A 14,905-nucleotide genomic window follows, 5' to 3' on the forward strand; every position below is an offset into this window, starting at 1 on the left:
GCATTTCTTGTACAATTATTCCGCGATGAGGCGTGCCGTGCCGTGCCGTGCCGTGCAAGGTATCTCGCAATCGTTCCGTAATAATTATAATTAGTTCCATAATTATAATTGATATTTTCGAGAGTGAGTGCTACGAGAAAATAAAGAACAAACAAGGGAGGAAAAGGAGATTGGGAAAAGCATATAGAATAAGCAATGTATAAGGAGCAATGAAATTGCTCGGTGATTTATAAATTTTTTTATTCATATTATCATTTTCATATTATTTTTTAATTTGAAAAATTACTAGCGTAAAATTAGTAAAATTATGATTACCTAATGGATATATCGTTACGTTTCGAACGGTTTCAACGAATCTAAAATAATAAATTATATTTTATCACGAAATATATTTGATTATATGTGTTAATAAAGAAGTAATTTTATTCGTATAAAACATATAGTAATTTTATTCGTATCACTATCTATATGTTATTGAAAAAATTCATAAATTCATTTAAATATTTTACGTACTATAAGATATGTATACAGAGTTGAACACGAAGTAAAACAATTGAATTATAGATGCAAATAATTAGCATAACGAAAGACTCAGTGATAAATTGTTAAATAAATAATCAATTTTAAGAAAGACTCAGTGATAAATTGTTTAATAAATAATCAATTTTAATCAATTAATTAAAATACTTCATTAATTTAATATTCTGTTAGTGTACATTTTATAATATATAAAATATTTCAACAACGAATTATCGATAACACGGTGTTCGATTTTGGCAATGTAAGATATAAACAGTAGCGATGTGTTATTACTTTGTCATCATTCGCACGGTGACTCTCGAGTAATAAAGTAGTGAGAAACGCTTCGTATATGCTAATTATTTTACTAAACACGATTACAATTAGTATCGAAACATAAATTGCTTTAAATATTAATAAAAATTAATTAATTAAAAATTAATTAACAATATGAAACTGTATCGCAACCATAAATCTTTATCGAATCGTAATGCTTCATTACCGCGATTAAAAATTGAAACGGAAGGTAACAGGGGATAAAAAAATTAATTATGTAATGATCTTTCGATCATTGCTGTTAATTATATAATATTTCTTTAACAATATTATTAAAATTAAATATATTTCGAACAATGCTTTAAATTTTCTCAATCCTTGTTAATTAAACAATATACAATTTAATCGAGAATCGATTAAATTATAGGAATTCAAAATATTAAATAATCGCTTCGATCGTTGCACTTTTTACAGACAATAATTATTATTTTAATATTTAGAGTCACAAATATATTCCATCCGCGTTATCTTATCGTTCTACTTGACAATGTAAATATAATTTGGATTGTGGGAGAACACGAAGTAAAACAATCGAATTATAGATTCAAATAATTAGCATATAACGAAAGGCTCCGTGATAAATTGTTTAATAAATAATTAATTTTAATCAATAAATTGTTTTATAGTATATAAAATATTTCGACAACGAATTATCAATAACATTATATTCGACTTTGATGACGTAAATAATAGCGTGTTATTTGTACGTTACGGTTTTCTATCATTTTTTCGGTGACATTCGAGCAGTAAAGTAACGATGGGAAATGATTTGTATGTTAATAAATTGTTTAATAAATAATCGTTTAATTAATCTAAATTGAAAAACTTCTACAATTTAATATTTTCATATATTTTGTATAACAGTATATGTTACAGTATCTAAAATATTTCGGAAACGAATCATCGATAATACGGTGTTCGACTTTGGCAATATAAACAATATAAACAATAGCGCACTATTGTTAATACGTTAATATTATGGCTTTTTATTATCATTCGCATGGTGACACTCGAGTGATAAAGTAGTGGTGCGAAACGCTTCGCATATTGTCGAACTTTTTTTCTAAACACAATTACGATTAGTATCAAAACATAATTTGATATAATTACTAATAATTAAAAATAAATTACCTTATGGTAAACGTCATCAAAATGTATCGCAACGATAAATCTTTATCGAATCGCAATCATTAATTACTGCGAATAAAAATTGAAAAGGGGAACATAAAAGGGGATAAAGAAATTAATTTTATTATGATCTTTCGATTATTGATGCTTATTATAATAATTTCTCTAACGATACTTTTTAGAATTAAATAAATTTCGACCAATGCTTTAAATTTTCTTAATCGGCAATCATAGAATATTTCAACGACGAATTATAACAGTAACATAATATAAGTCGGCCTTGACGATATAAACAGTATTGCGATAATGTTTATGACTTACGATCATTCGCACAGTAACTTTGAACAATAAAGTAGTGACGTTTCATATATTATAAAATTCTCTCTCTACATAGTCAACCTTGGCAATGTAAACAGTATCGCAGTAATGTTTCTGACTTACGATCATTCGCTCAGTGGCCTTCGAGCAGTGATAGTGATGTGAGACGTTCCATATATTATCAAATTCTTTCTCTAAACACAATTGCAAGTGCAACGAGAAACTTTTCATGAATGAGTGTTAGTGCAACGAGGTATTCAAATGAGTGCAATGAGGAATGGAGTGCTGAGGAAAAAGTGAAACAAAAGAAAGAATGAAAGTCTTGGAAATGGATGGATCAATAAGATATGATGTAAGTAATTAATATTTTTATGAATTATAAAATTTATATAGTATATTACAAAATTAATTATATATTATATTATATATAAAATTATATATAATATAATATAACCCTCCCATGGGGTACACCTTGTCGCGGTGGGAGGGCTTAGTACCTGGACGGTGCCTTGAGGTTTATCTTAAATTTTCCAATTTATGATAAATCTTAAGGTACCTGAATGGGAAGCTAAGTATCCTTTTGCGTCGTCGGTGCCGTCAACGTGCCGCGGACGGCAAGCGCTTCGTCAACGCGTCGCGTTAGGTATATACATATTAGGGAGTGCCGTTAAAGGTATATACATATTAAGTATATACATCGCGCGATAAAATATAAAATTTTTAATCGCATCGAAATAGTGCGGGAGTGCCGTTCAGTATCGCGCGTAAAATAAGGAAAATAGCGATATAAAAATATCGCTCGCGAGTGCGGGAGTGTCGATAAAAGTAGTCGCGCGCCAACAACATGAGAGGAGGAGGAGGCCTGGGAGAGGCATCTTACATCGGCGGAACAACCTGATGGTGAATATCTATTATTTATATATTAATTGTTATAAATCGTTAACTTGTTATAAACGAACAATAATTCGATCTTATTATTTAAATAAATTAAAGGGAAAGATTTTTATAAAAGTCATATAAAATTTTCTATTTAAAAAACAGTTTCAAAAATTTATAAAATTTTTCCATACGTGTTTATCTGCTTATTATTTTACACATCGGATATAAAATTCCGCGCGATAGACATTTTTTTAAATATTAATTGCATTTTGTTAGCATTATTATAAATGAATTTTATATTTGTATGTTACAGACAGCTAGCTTCAATAACAACTCCGCTGTTGCGCATCAATGCTGGTGAGTGAAAAAAACTTTTATTCAACTTTAAGGTGACGGATTCAAAGAGATTGCAGATGTAGATATAGATGTAGATTGTAGATTGTAGATAAATCCGTTGCCTTAAAATGGATGAGCTAGGATGGATTAAATTAAATATATTAAATTAAGTAATTAAATTTAATAAATTAAATTAAATAATGTTAATAAGTTCTTTCGAACTTATGCTTTACATCTATTGCGAAAATATATTGAAATATTAATTAAAAATAGAAGAGATCAAGAAAAGATTTTTTTGTAAAGATTGTGTAATTTATTAAATAAAAGACACCCATTAACAATTATCAATTTTATCAATTTTTTATACTAATTTATTCTTATAATACGCACTTATTTTCTAATTGCTCATAGCTCATCCATCGTAGAATTTGTTTGTAGATATTGGTTTTAAACTTTACTTTAACTTAATATAAAGCCAAATGATTAATTAATTAAATAATTTGTAATATGATAAATACACACATTAATTTTATATTTTATTATAAAATATAATTTATAAAAATTTGTAGTAATTCGGCTTTATTTTAGTTAAAATAAAGTTATAGTCAATATTTAACGAACGATCATGAAATCGAACGATCGTTACTAAATAAGCGTAAATATTTTACGCTTTATTGTCGGTAATTATCCGGCAAAAGAAGGAGTAATTACCTCCTTCTTCGATCTGATTAGAGATCGAAAAAGAAAGTGGCCAGGATCTACGAAAGGTAAATTTAACTAGCCTGAAGAGTACGGTTAGACTACGTGGTTAGGGCACGCGGCATGTGACTAAAATATATAGATATAGATGATTAGGTGAGGTGATGATTAGAGATAGGTTCCTCAAATCTCGAATAATTTTCGTTAATCAGGAAGTAGGGTTGTTAAGATTATTAAGAAAAACCATTAGAATTCTTCCATTAATATTAGGGTTGTTAGGGTTCTTAAGATCATTAGAATTCTGTAATTGTAGGATTGTTAGAGCTATTAAAATTATTAGAATCCTTTAATAATAGGGTTGTTAGGGCTATTAAATAAGATTCATTCTTTCTTTTAATATTCCAATAATCCTAAGGGTAAATTAAAATTATTTTTATTAAGTTGAATTTATTTTTAAAAACGTTATAAAAATAAATATAACATGTTTTAGAAATAAAAATGTTTTAAAAGTGAAATTTAAATCATCAAAATTATCTTCAGAAATATTAAGGAATTGCATAATTATTAACGTTTAAGAAATCTTAACATGTTATATTTTATTTTAAAACTTAAAAATATATGTATATTAAATCAAAATATAATATTAAATCCAAATGTTAATCAATGCTATCAATATCAAATTATTATATCGATATGTAATTAAATATTTCAATAAATCGAATATTATTATTTGATATTGATAGCATCATAAATTTGTAAATTGTAAATTATAAATAGTTATAATTGTATTTTATTTATAATTTAATATTGATATTATAATTGTAAAATACAATACAATTATAACTATAATTATATTATATGAAATTGTATTTACGATTGTAAATTTTTATTAAATTACACGAAAAATTATCGAAAGTATACGTATAATGATTACATAATAGTAATTAACATAATAGTAATTAAAGTAATTAACATAATATTAATTAAATTAAAGTATTTGTTTCTGAAGTATATGTTTTTGGAATATTCATAAAAGAGTAACTGTTTGTATTTTCATGTCAAAGAGTCATTAATAAATTCGGAAAATTTTTATATAAAATGTAAATATTCGATGCTAAATTAATGATTAAATATAAGCATTATAAATTTGACGGACGCCTTCGTTACAGAATCGCGAGTCAATTATTATAAATTTAATGATATGCTTTTCGTTAGCTTTATTTATTTATATTCCATATCTCGCGGAACTGAAATTCTTAAAATAAATTATTAAATTATGATTGCGAAAATACCGTGTTCTTTCCGCGTTCTTTTCACGTTCTTTTCGTGTTTTTTTTTTTGCGTTTTTATACAAAATTATCGTTTTAATAAAAGAATTTTATCGCTGTCCCTCTCATCAGATAATATTCGTCAATATTACTAATTAAACATAAAAAAATATCGGATAAAAGTGTGAAGATTTGATATGATTAGTCAACGATTAAACATTAGCTTCAAAAAATTTAATGATCACCTTCGATATTATAGAATCGCGAGTTAATTATTATGAATTTAATAATTCGTTTTTTTCAGTTATATTTATATTTACCAATTTCGTATCGGAAAATATTCATAAATAAATTAATAAATTATGGTTGCGAAATCACCGTGTTTTTCCCATGTTCTTCTCGCGTTCTTAGACGAGATTGTCATTTTAATAAAAGAATTATCATTGTTCCTTCCGTTAAATAAACGTTAATGAAAGTTGCGTGGCTCGTACCGCTGAGGAGTCGAAACGATTTTTATCATGGAGAATTATTTCTCATCGGTTCTTGTGAGATCCATTCAACGTCTAGTTCGGTGCCCCGTTGAAAATTGGGAATTTTTATTGTAAGATTGGAACTAATCCCAGGTTTTCCTGACAATTTCCGACAGCAATGATTTCGGTAGTCATTCAATGACGAACGCCATCACTTTTTTAAAGTCGAATTAATTTAAATAATATATATTTAGATGTGAGAGAAAATGCATTCTTTTCTTCTCGCTAAAAATGTTCTGTCATTATTAGGATTGGTATTATTATTGTCTGATGCCAAAAAGATTTAATAGTAGATTAAATATGGATATAGCGTTGTGTATAAATTTTTATTTTTCAAATAATTTCATATTGTGATTAATTTGTATTCATTTTTTGATAAAAATGATTACGAACGAATATATTTTTAATTAATATAATTTGTCCCTCTTTTGAAAAATTATTTCTAGATACTGGGAATATTAACATTAATTTTTAGTTTCTTTTAAGAAACTATTTTCAGATACTGGACATCCATCGCCATTTTGAAATATTAGTTTTTAGATATATACCATTTTATACATATGTATAATAAAATACATGCACAAATTCACGTATCCAAAATATTTTTATAATTTTTATTAATGTTATATGTTATATATACGCGAAATTATACATGAATGTTACATAAAATGTGCGAATACTTGAAAATTTTGAGACAAATCGAATGAGTACCTGTATATCAATAAGATTTTTATTGATTAAAAGAAAAAAATTATCAGTTTAAACTTTATAAGAATAAGAATCTAGAGAATTAATCTAGAATTAATTATATATTTAAAATTATTTCGTTTATTTTATTTTGCACCCTATTCGACTTGAAATTTTTTAAATCTTGCTGATATCGGGTTCGATTTGTCTCGCGCGCGCGAACGGTACCCCAAATTATTGTGTTCGCACATTTAAAACTCCAATAATGCATGTATTTTATTATTTATAAATATAATCGTTCGTAATCACATTTTTATAAAAAGATCGTTATATTCATTTAATTTTCAATAAAAAAATATATTTCTTAGTAATGGAAGAACATGTTTCTTAACGTGTATCAATATCAATTTCGTGAATTGAAAATAATGACGAGGAATTGTCTTTGATTTAATACTAAAATCATTGCTATTGGGAATAGTCCGGAAGATCCAGGATTCGTTCTCTCCTATAGTGAAATTCCCGAGGTTCAATGGATCACTTAACTTTTCGTCGCAGATTGATCTTGGGAAATTTGTAGAAACAAGATATTGATCGTTCTCCATTTTTAAGATCGCTCCTCTTTTCATCAGATTACCGGTATGTCATTCACATATCTGCAATTGAATATTTTGAATATTATATCGATTATATCGATTATATATATTATATTGATTATATGTATATATTATATCGATTTATTTATACATCGCGTTTTATCGCGAATTTTAAATCGCGATTTATTTTATAAAAATTTGCAAGTAAAATTGGTCGGTGAATTGCATATTCACAAACCTCAAATGTTTGTCGAAATATTTTCGATTTTCTATATTTACGTGATAATAATTATATCACGCACGTGTCTATTGAGAGCTTCGATTATTATATTATAAAAATTATACGTATCGCGATCAAATATTCCGCATATTATTGACTTATTTATTCGTCGCGTTTTCTCGTGAATTCGAGTCGCGATTTATCTTATAAAGATTCGCAATTGACTCGGATAGTGAGTACTGTATTCGTAAATATTATCGTCATAAAATTGTCTGTCAAAATATCTTCACATTTATGTGATAATTATATCGCGCGCGAATATAATGTTTATTGAGGCGCTTCGATTATTATATTATAAAATATCTATTATTACATTATCTATTATCACAATCGGATATTCTGAATATTATGGATTTATTTATTCATCGCGTTTTCTCGGGAATTTTAAATCGCGATTTATCTTATAATTTAGTCGTTGACTTATATATTGAAACTTTGTTTCCGTCTTTGAATATTGTTTTTAATAGTTCGTGCAAAATGCTAGTAGCGCAAATATTTTCTTCTATAATTTAAAAGACGATCGATAACTTTATTAAGGATTGTTTTAAATGTGATTCTTTATATTATTTAAATCTTATTAAATTCTACAATTACATCGATTATTAGAGGGACTTTGAAAATCATTCGTTCCGTTATTTTCTATTAAACATGGCCACAACGCGATTTTTAATTATATTTTGAAGCTTATAGAGCTCATTTCATCTTATTCAGCTAATCATGCGCGAAATAGGATGTTTTTCTCAATCGTGAAATTCATATAAAATCGCGCATTAATCGCAAATAAATCAGACAATAAATTTTATGTTCATAAACAATATGGATCACAAATGTTAGCCAAAATATCTTCGTCTGTCATTATTTATGTGATTATAATTATATCGCACGCCTGTCTATTGATGATTTCGATTATCATATTATAAAAATTATACGTATCTCGCAATCGAATATTCCGATTATTGTCGATTTATTTATTCGTCGCGTTTTCTTGCGAATTTTAAATCGCGATTTATTTAGTAATTTAATTGTTGATTTTGAAGTTTATTCTATCTTTTCATTTCAAATATTTCCTTTGATAATCTATATAAAATGCGTCAGTAATGCAAATACTTTCTTTTATAATCGAAAAAACAATCAATAATTTTATTAATGACTCTTTTGATCATGATTATTTACGTTATATAAAACTTATTAAATTCTATTATTGCATATCTATTATTAATAATAAATGTCGCGTAATTAATGTTCGCTGATCAGTTTCGTATGGACTATGTAAAAATTTTTAGTAAATTTTATATTATACATATATTTTGGACATTTTCATGTAATAAATTATTCCATGTAATAAATTATTTTGTATTAAATTTCGAATTATATTTTATATTAATATTATATATTTTGTATTATATTTTGTCATATATTTTGTAATATATATTTAACATAAAAATATTATATTAAGCATAAAAATATTATGTTAGTATGAGAATTATAATAAAAATATATAAAAATAATGTTAATTATATTAAAATGGAACATATGAATTCTTTATATTTTATATAAAGGAAGAGACAAAATATTTTGCAACATCTATATTTTTCTATATGTTTCGAGTCTTAATTATAAAAACTTCAAAAGAATCAATAATTAAAAAAATGATTGATAAATATCAAAAATGAGTTTACTAATTAAGAAGATTTATAGAAGTACGGTTAAAAATATTTTAATCCCACAGCAAGCATTTTGTTTTTTGTAAATAAAAAGATATAAATATGACAATGAATATAGAAAAATATTTATTTCATCTTTGAATATTATAGTATCTTTCGCGATTGAATAATTTATTTATTATCAATTTACATACATAAGTATCTTGTTATACCATTGGTGCTACCGGCATTTCGTACACATAGCACGGAACAAAATCAGAAATTGTGCACATTATATATTATCAGGGTTGGATAAGTTTATATTTTTTTAAACTAAATTAAGTTAAAGTTAATAGGTTAAAAAATTAATTTACCATAGTTATGTTAAAAGTTATACAAATAAAAAATTAACTCAATAAAAGTTACGTTAAGATTAAATTAACGTTAGTTAAGATAAAATTTTGAAAAGCATTATTTCACTTTATATTAAATTAGATTGTAATTTTAAAATAGATTACTCTAAATAAATTACTCTAAGTAATAATAGTATGAATCATCAAATAAATTTGGGGGGAAAGTTAATAAGTTTAAGTTTATGTATTTTAAAAATAACTAGTTAAAGTTAAAAGTTAACTCTTTTTAAAATAACTAATAAGTTGAGTTAAAAATTATTAACTTTTTAACTTTTTTTTAAACTTTTAATTAATCAACTAGTTATTACCAACCCTGCATATTACCCTCTAAGAACATTCATGGACATTGGCTTTGTAGTTCATGCTCATGTCAATGTCCATAGAGGGAGTACTATCGCTTTCACGGATCACCTAAAAGCGGGCCATGACACCTCTCAGTCTTCTCTCTGCTTACAATGTCATAACGTTGCATTTATAATTTTGCATTTCTGTCTTACAAGGTGAATAAATAAATAAAGGCAAAAAATAAAAATAAATATATAAATAAATAAAGGCAATATCCAGACGGAATTGTAAGAAAAATTGCATATCCGATATTCGATGTATTGCCACGGAAGCCTCTGATTGGTCAATCCAGTAAAGACTTTAGGCAGCGATCGCGAGCAATTGATTGGTCGATTTATTTGGGTAGTTATGCAAATCATCTGGAGAGGTCTTTAAACCAGTCACGTGCTCTAACTTGTCAAAAGACGTTACGTATGTGACATTTGCACCTTCGCAATCTCGTTCTCTCTCTCTCTCTCCCCCCCTCTCTCTTTCTTTCTCTTTGCCCTTGCGTGAACGAGTACGTTTTTCAAGTGTCGGAAGCGCGAGAGGTTTAAGGAAACGGAAGTGGCGTGTGTGTTTGTAGTTACTGCCAGTTCTGCGTCAATAAACTATCGCGTCGTCAGGTCGTCACCAGTCGTCACCAGCGAGTAACGTTGTTGAAGCCACGTTGTGTACTCAAGAAAAACGTATTTACCTTTCTATTATGTCGACTGCAAAAAACGTGCTCGAAATGAGTTGGGATAATGTTGTCAATTATTTGCAATATATTTCGGAACCTAAAAAAACGATACCTCAAAACGGCATAAAAAATATGAAATGCGAGAGTGAGCTAATGTCTCATTTATTGACCAATCAACAAATTACGTGAGTATAAATATAAGTTTCCTCCAAGAAAAGCATTTTGCAGTTTGATTGCAATTTGCATTGTCTACATTTCCAAACGCTATATTTCTAACAAGAGAATGGAGTTTATAGCGTATAATATTATAATTATAATTATTTATATAAATTATATATATTTATATACATTATAGTAATTATATTAATTAATTATATAGTATACCTATGTTTGTTTATTATACTGTAAATTGACAATTGGGTTTCCTATTTATCCGTCAGTTTCTTAATTATCTATTATAATTATTATTAATATACTTGTGCGTAATATAGTTTTAATTACGATGCAGAAAATGTATATCTTTATGGCTGAGCAAACTTTACGATAAAAGAGAGTTGAGAAAAGAAAAAAAAAATCTGGATACATCAATGTTTTACAAGTCAGAAGGGAACAAAGAATTTCAATTAAAAAATTATAACACGTCTCTGAAATTATATACGAAAAGTGCGATATACGCTCCATCAAGTAGCATAGATCTGCCAGTAGCAGTTGCAAATAGATCAGCAGCCTTGTTTTATTTGGAAAGATGGCAAGTAAGTGAAGAAATTGAATTATATTCAAAGATCAGTGTACTTTTGCTTTTTATAGTTTAGTTATTTATTTAATTCATAATTTATTTTATTTATGACAACTACCTAAAAGTTATAAGATTATACTTATAACTTTTAAATAAATGTAAATGTAACTTATGAATCTTGTGCAAAGGATTGTATCAAAGATATCGAACTGGCGATTAAATTAGGCTATCCGGAGAAATCACGGGGCAAATTATATCTGCGTATAGTTGAGTGTTATTTGAAGCTAAATAAAAAAATACTAGCTGCTCGAATTATTTCTGAATTGAACAATTCGAATCAATACGATATGACAAATGAACAGAGAGGCAAGTATTCACATATATTTATATATATCTAAACTTAAAGAGAAAATTCTTTATTATAGACATCTTTTATATTTCTAATATAATCAATGAATGAAATTTATAGAGCGATTACAGAAAATGAATGAAATAAAACTGCAATCTGTAAATGCTATTGACGGGATAAACGATGTACATCGTACATGTAACATCGTGAATGTAACAGAATCTCCTTCACAACCTAAACTTAAGCGCCTAAAATCTGGTGAAAATCCTAATTTTCGATCTGCATCGGCGAGTATAGAAGTGAAGCATGCGCCAGGAAAAGGGAGATATGTTGTTGCTAATAGAAATATCAAAAAGGGTGAAACTCTTTTCGTTGAAGATGCATTCACCTTTGTGTTAGTAAATAACAACAAAGACAATACTCATTGTCACAATTGTTGCAAGAGCTACCTCGATGTTCCTGTACCGTGAGTTGTATTATTTTTTTGCAATTTGAAGAATAACAATTTAAAAAAATGTAAATATTGCACCTTATATATAATATTACATATTACATACAGATGTACAGAGTGTGTGGACACTTTGTTTTGCAATATGAAATGTTGGGACGAGGCATGCTTGTCTTATCATCGTTGGCTATGTCTTGCCAGTCAAATGGGCCTTTTGCGGCAGATTGGCATAACACATTTGGCTTTAAAATTATTGTGTGTGTGTGCAACTACAACCAACAATGAAAAATTTAATGATGTACAACAGCTAGTGACCAATTTTAATAAACTTACTCCAGAAGACGCTTTTTCGTATGGAATTGTGAGTTATATGATTTTTACAAAGATAAAATGCATAAAACTCTTATAGACAATTTTATTGCGTGAACTAAATTATACCTTATCTCTTTTTTTTCAGACGGCCATTATGCTTACATTCTATTTATCAAAATATACAGATTTTTTTAAAGATATCAATTTAAAAGAATGTTTAGCATCGAAGTTTTCCAATGATGATTTTAATATTAAATGTGACCTTGTAACAGAAGATGATAAACGATTGTATGTAAGTTCTTTATTGTTTAGACATATACTGCAGCTTGTATGTAATGGACATGCTATCACGAAGATAAACGTGACAGCAGATGATCATGAAAATAAACTTCTTATTGAGGAACAAATTAGAATAGCTACGGCGATTTATCCTTCTGCAAGTATGATGAATCATTCTTGTGACCCTAATATAATTAATAGGTAATATATCGACATTTTAATTACAAGAAACAAAAAGAATTACTTCTATATACAAAATATAGATATTTTTTATTATTTAAATAATACTATTACTCTTTAGCTTTTTAGATCAGACTTTAATAGTTAAAGCTATACAGGATATTAAAGAGGGTGAAGAAATTCTTCATTGTTATGGTATGTTAAAAATTTAAAAATTTATAATAAATTTTATTATATTCTCTATTAATATTAAATTTTTACATTGTATTATATGTGCGGGACAGGAGTCGATTTCAGAAGAATGCCAAAAGCAGAAAGGCAAGAAAGTTTGGAAAGTCAATATTATTTTACATGTAATTGTAAAGCATGCACAATGCCAGAATATGAAAATTTTATGGTAAATTACATACTATTTTTACATATATATGCAAAATTTTACATTGATTTATAAGAGCTTGATTTCTTTAAAAGAAAAGATTTACTGCGATAAAGTGCCCTGAATGCAGTGGACCATTATTATTATGTGATGATCATGATCCTCCGATGCTTTGCTCAGATTGTGGAGCAACAGTTTTTGAATTAACTTATATATATAAAGCAAAACAAGCACAAGTTTATGCTAAGAATTATTTCAAAGAAGCAGAATATTACATAAGGGAAGGAAACTTGGAAGAGGCAGTTATTGAATTAAAGAAATGCTTGTCTCTTAGGAAAAACATTTTATATAAATACCATGAGGACATTATTATAACCTTGGATTTGTTGGCAAAGTTATATATTAGTATAGGTTTGTATTAATAACTTTGTTTTTTCTTTAAATGAGAATAAAAAAAAGCGAGAGTGTTACTTTAATATATATTTATCGATTACTTTTTGGTACTAGATCAACGATTGCCTGCCATTTATCATCTTGAACACACCATTGTGGCGATTGAAGAAAGATATGGTTCTTGCAGCATAGAACTTTGCAATGAATTAAATAAAATAACGGATATATGCATTACTTATTTGCAAATGGAATCTAACACGACATCCAAATTTTATAAGTATATCATATTTTTATTATTGATATTATTTTATGTAATATAATGTTTGGCGCACATTTTGCACAATTATTCATTATAGTGTACTCATTTCATGTTTATTTATGTATTTTGTTACAGAAATATTTTGAAAAAAACACGACGATATCTAAATAATGCTCAACAAATCCTAGATATCGTTTATGGTCCATGGCATGAAATTTATAATGAAATTGAAACAAAGATGGCGATTCTTTTCAATATTTTACAAAATTTTAATGTCTGATATATATGTAATCAATCTGTAATGTGTGATAGATGAGTAAATAAAAAATGCACAAAAAAATGTTCTTCATATATTCTCAAAAGCATAGTCATCTTTCCATACATTTTTTTTTAGTAACGAGATATAACATTTTGATAGTGCAGTGTGTATAGAAAACAATTGTTGTCATTATTTTTTACTTTACAGCCTTATGCAATCTGTTCTCGTTTATTTAATTTTTGAATTTATTTTAACAATTTTATAACAATCATTTCGTGTTTAAGAAAAAGAAAAAAATACGAAAATTATCTACTGTATTATAAATTTTTATTTTTCCAGATTAGAGAGAGATAAGATTTAATTAAGTTGTTTTTTTAATATAATAATGTATAAACAATTTGTTTATTTACATTATGCTATGTTTTGATAAGTCTGAAGTTTTATCTCTTTTATGTTACCGTTTGAGATTGTGTTTAATTTTCTTCATTATCATTTTCGACCAATTTATCGGAACGATTGTTATTTCTTACAGTACAAGACAATATGAACATAAAGAGTTAAACATAAGAACATAAAACGCAAGAAGATAGTTCGGAATTCTTTGGCTTCTCTGAATTGGATCGTTATCGGACTCGATCTTCCGATATTCTATGCTCTAATTTTGAAGTTTGGTAAGGAA

The 14,905-nt window shown here is 27.0% G+C and overlaps 1 protein-coding gene across 1 annotated transcript; it reads left to right on the top strand.

Moving 5' to 3' along the window:
- Positions 1 to 10,372: 10,372 nt before the first annotated feature.
- On the top strand, positions 10,373 to 14,385 carry LOC105256510 (SET and MYND domain-containing protein 4). The gene is made up of 11 exons (XM_011266465.3): positions 10,373 to 10,820; positions 11,144 to 11,387; positions 11,560 to 11,737; positions 11,841 to 12,186; positions 12,280 to 12,529; positions 12,626 to 12,960; positions 13,061 to 13,134; positions 13,224 to 13,336; positions 13,411 to 13,726; positions 13,823 to 13,985; positions 14,103 to 14,385. The coding sequence occupies exons 1-11, from the start codon at positions 10,660 to 10,662 to the stop codon at positions 14,245 to 14,247; spliced, it is 2,325 nt and encodes a 774-aa protein (XP_011264767.1). The 5' UTR covers positions 10,373 to 10,659; the 3' UTR covers positions 14,248 to 14,385.
- The last annotated feature ends 520 nt before the right edge of the window (positions 14,386 to 14,905 follow it).

This window comes from Camponotus floridanus, unplaced genomic scaffold (assembly GCF_003227725.1).
Source record: "Camponotus floridanus strain SB8 unplaced genomic scaffold, Cflo_v7.5 scaffold185, whole genome shotgun sequence".
NCBI lineage: Eukaryota > Metazoa > Arthropoda > Insecta > Hymenoptera > Formicidae > Camponotus > Camponotus floridanus.

Excerpts from the sequence above, each read along its gene's own strand:
- LOC105256510 (XM_011266465.3), top strand. The coding sequence starts at position 10,660 with ATGTCGACTGCAAAAAACGTGCTCGAAATGAGTTGGGATAATGTTGTC. Across the intron at positions 10,821-11,143 it reads TTGACCAATCAACAAATTAC|AAAATGTATATCTTTATGGC; the intron begins GTGAGTATAAAT and ends ATTACGATGCAG. Across the intron at positions 12,961-13,060 it reads GACCCTAATATAATTAATAG|CTTTTTAGATCAGACTTTAA; the intron begins GTAATATATCGA and ends ATTACTCTTTAG.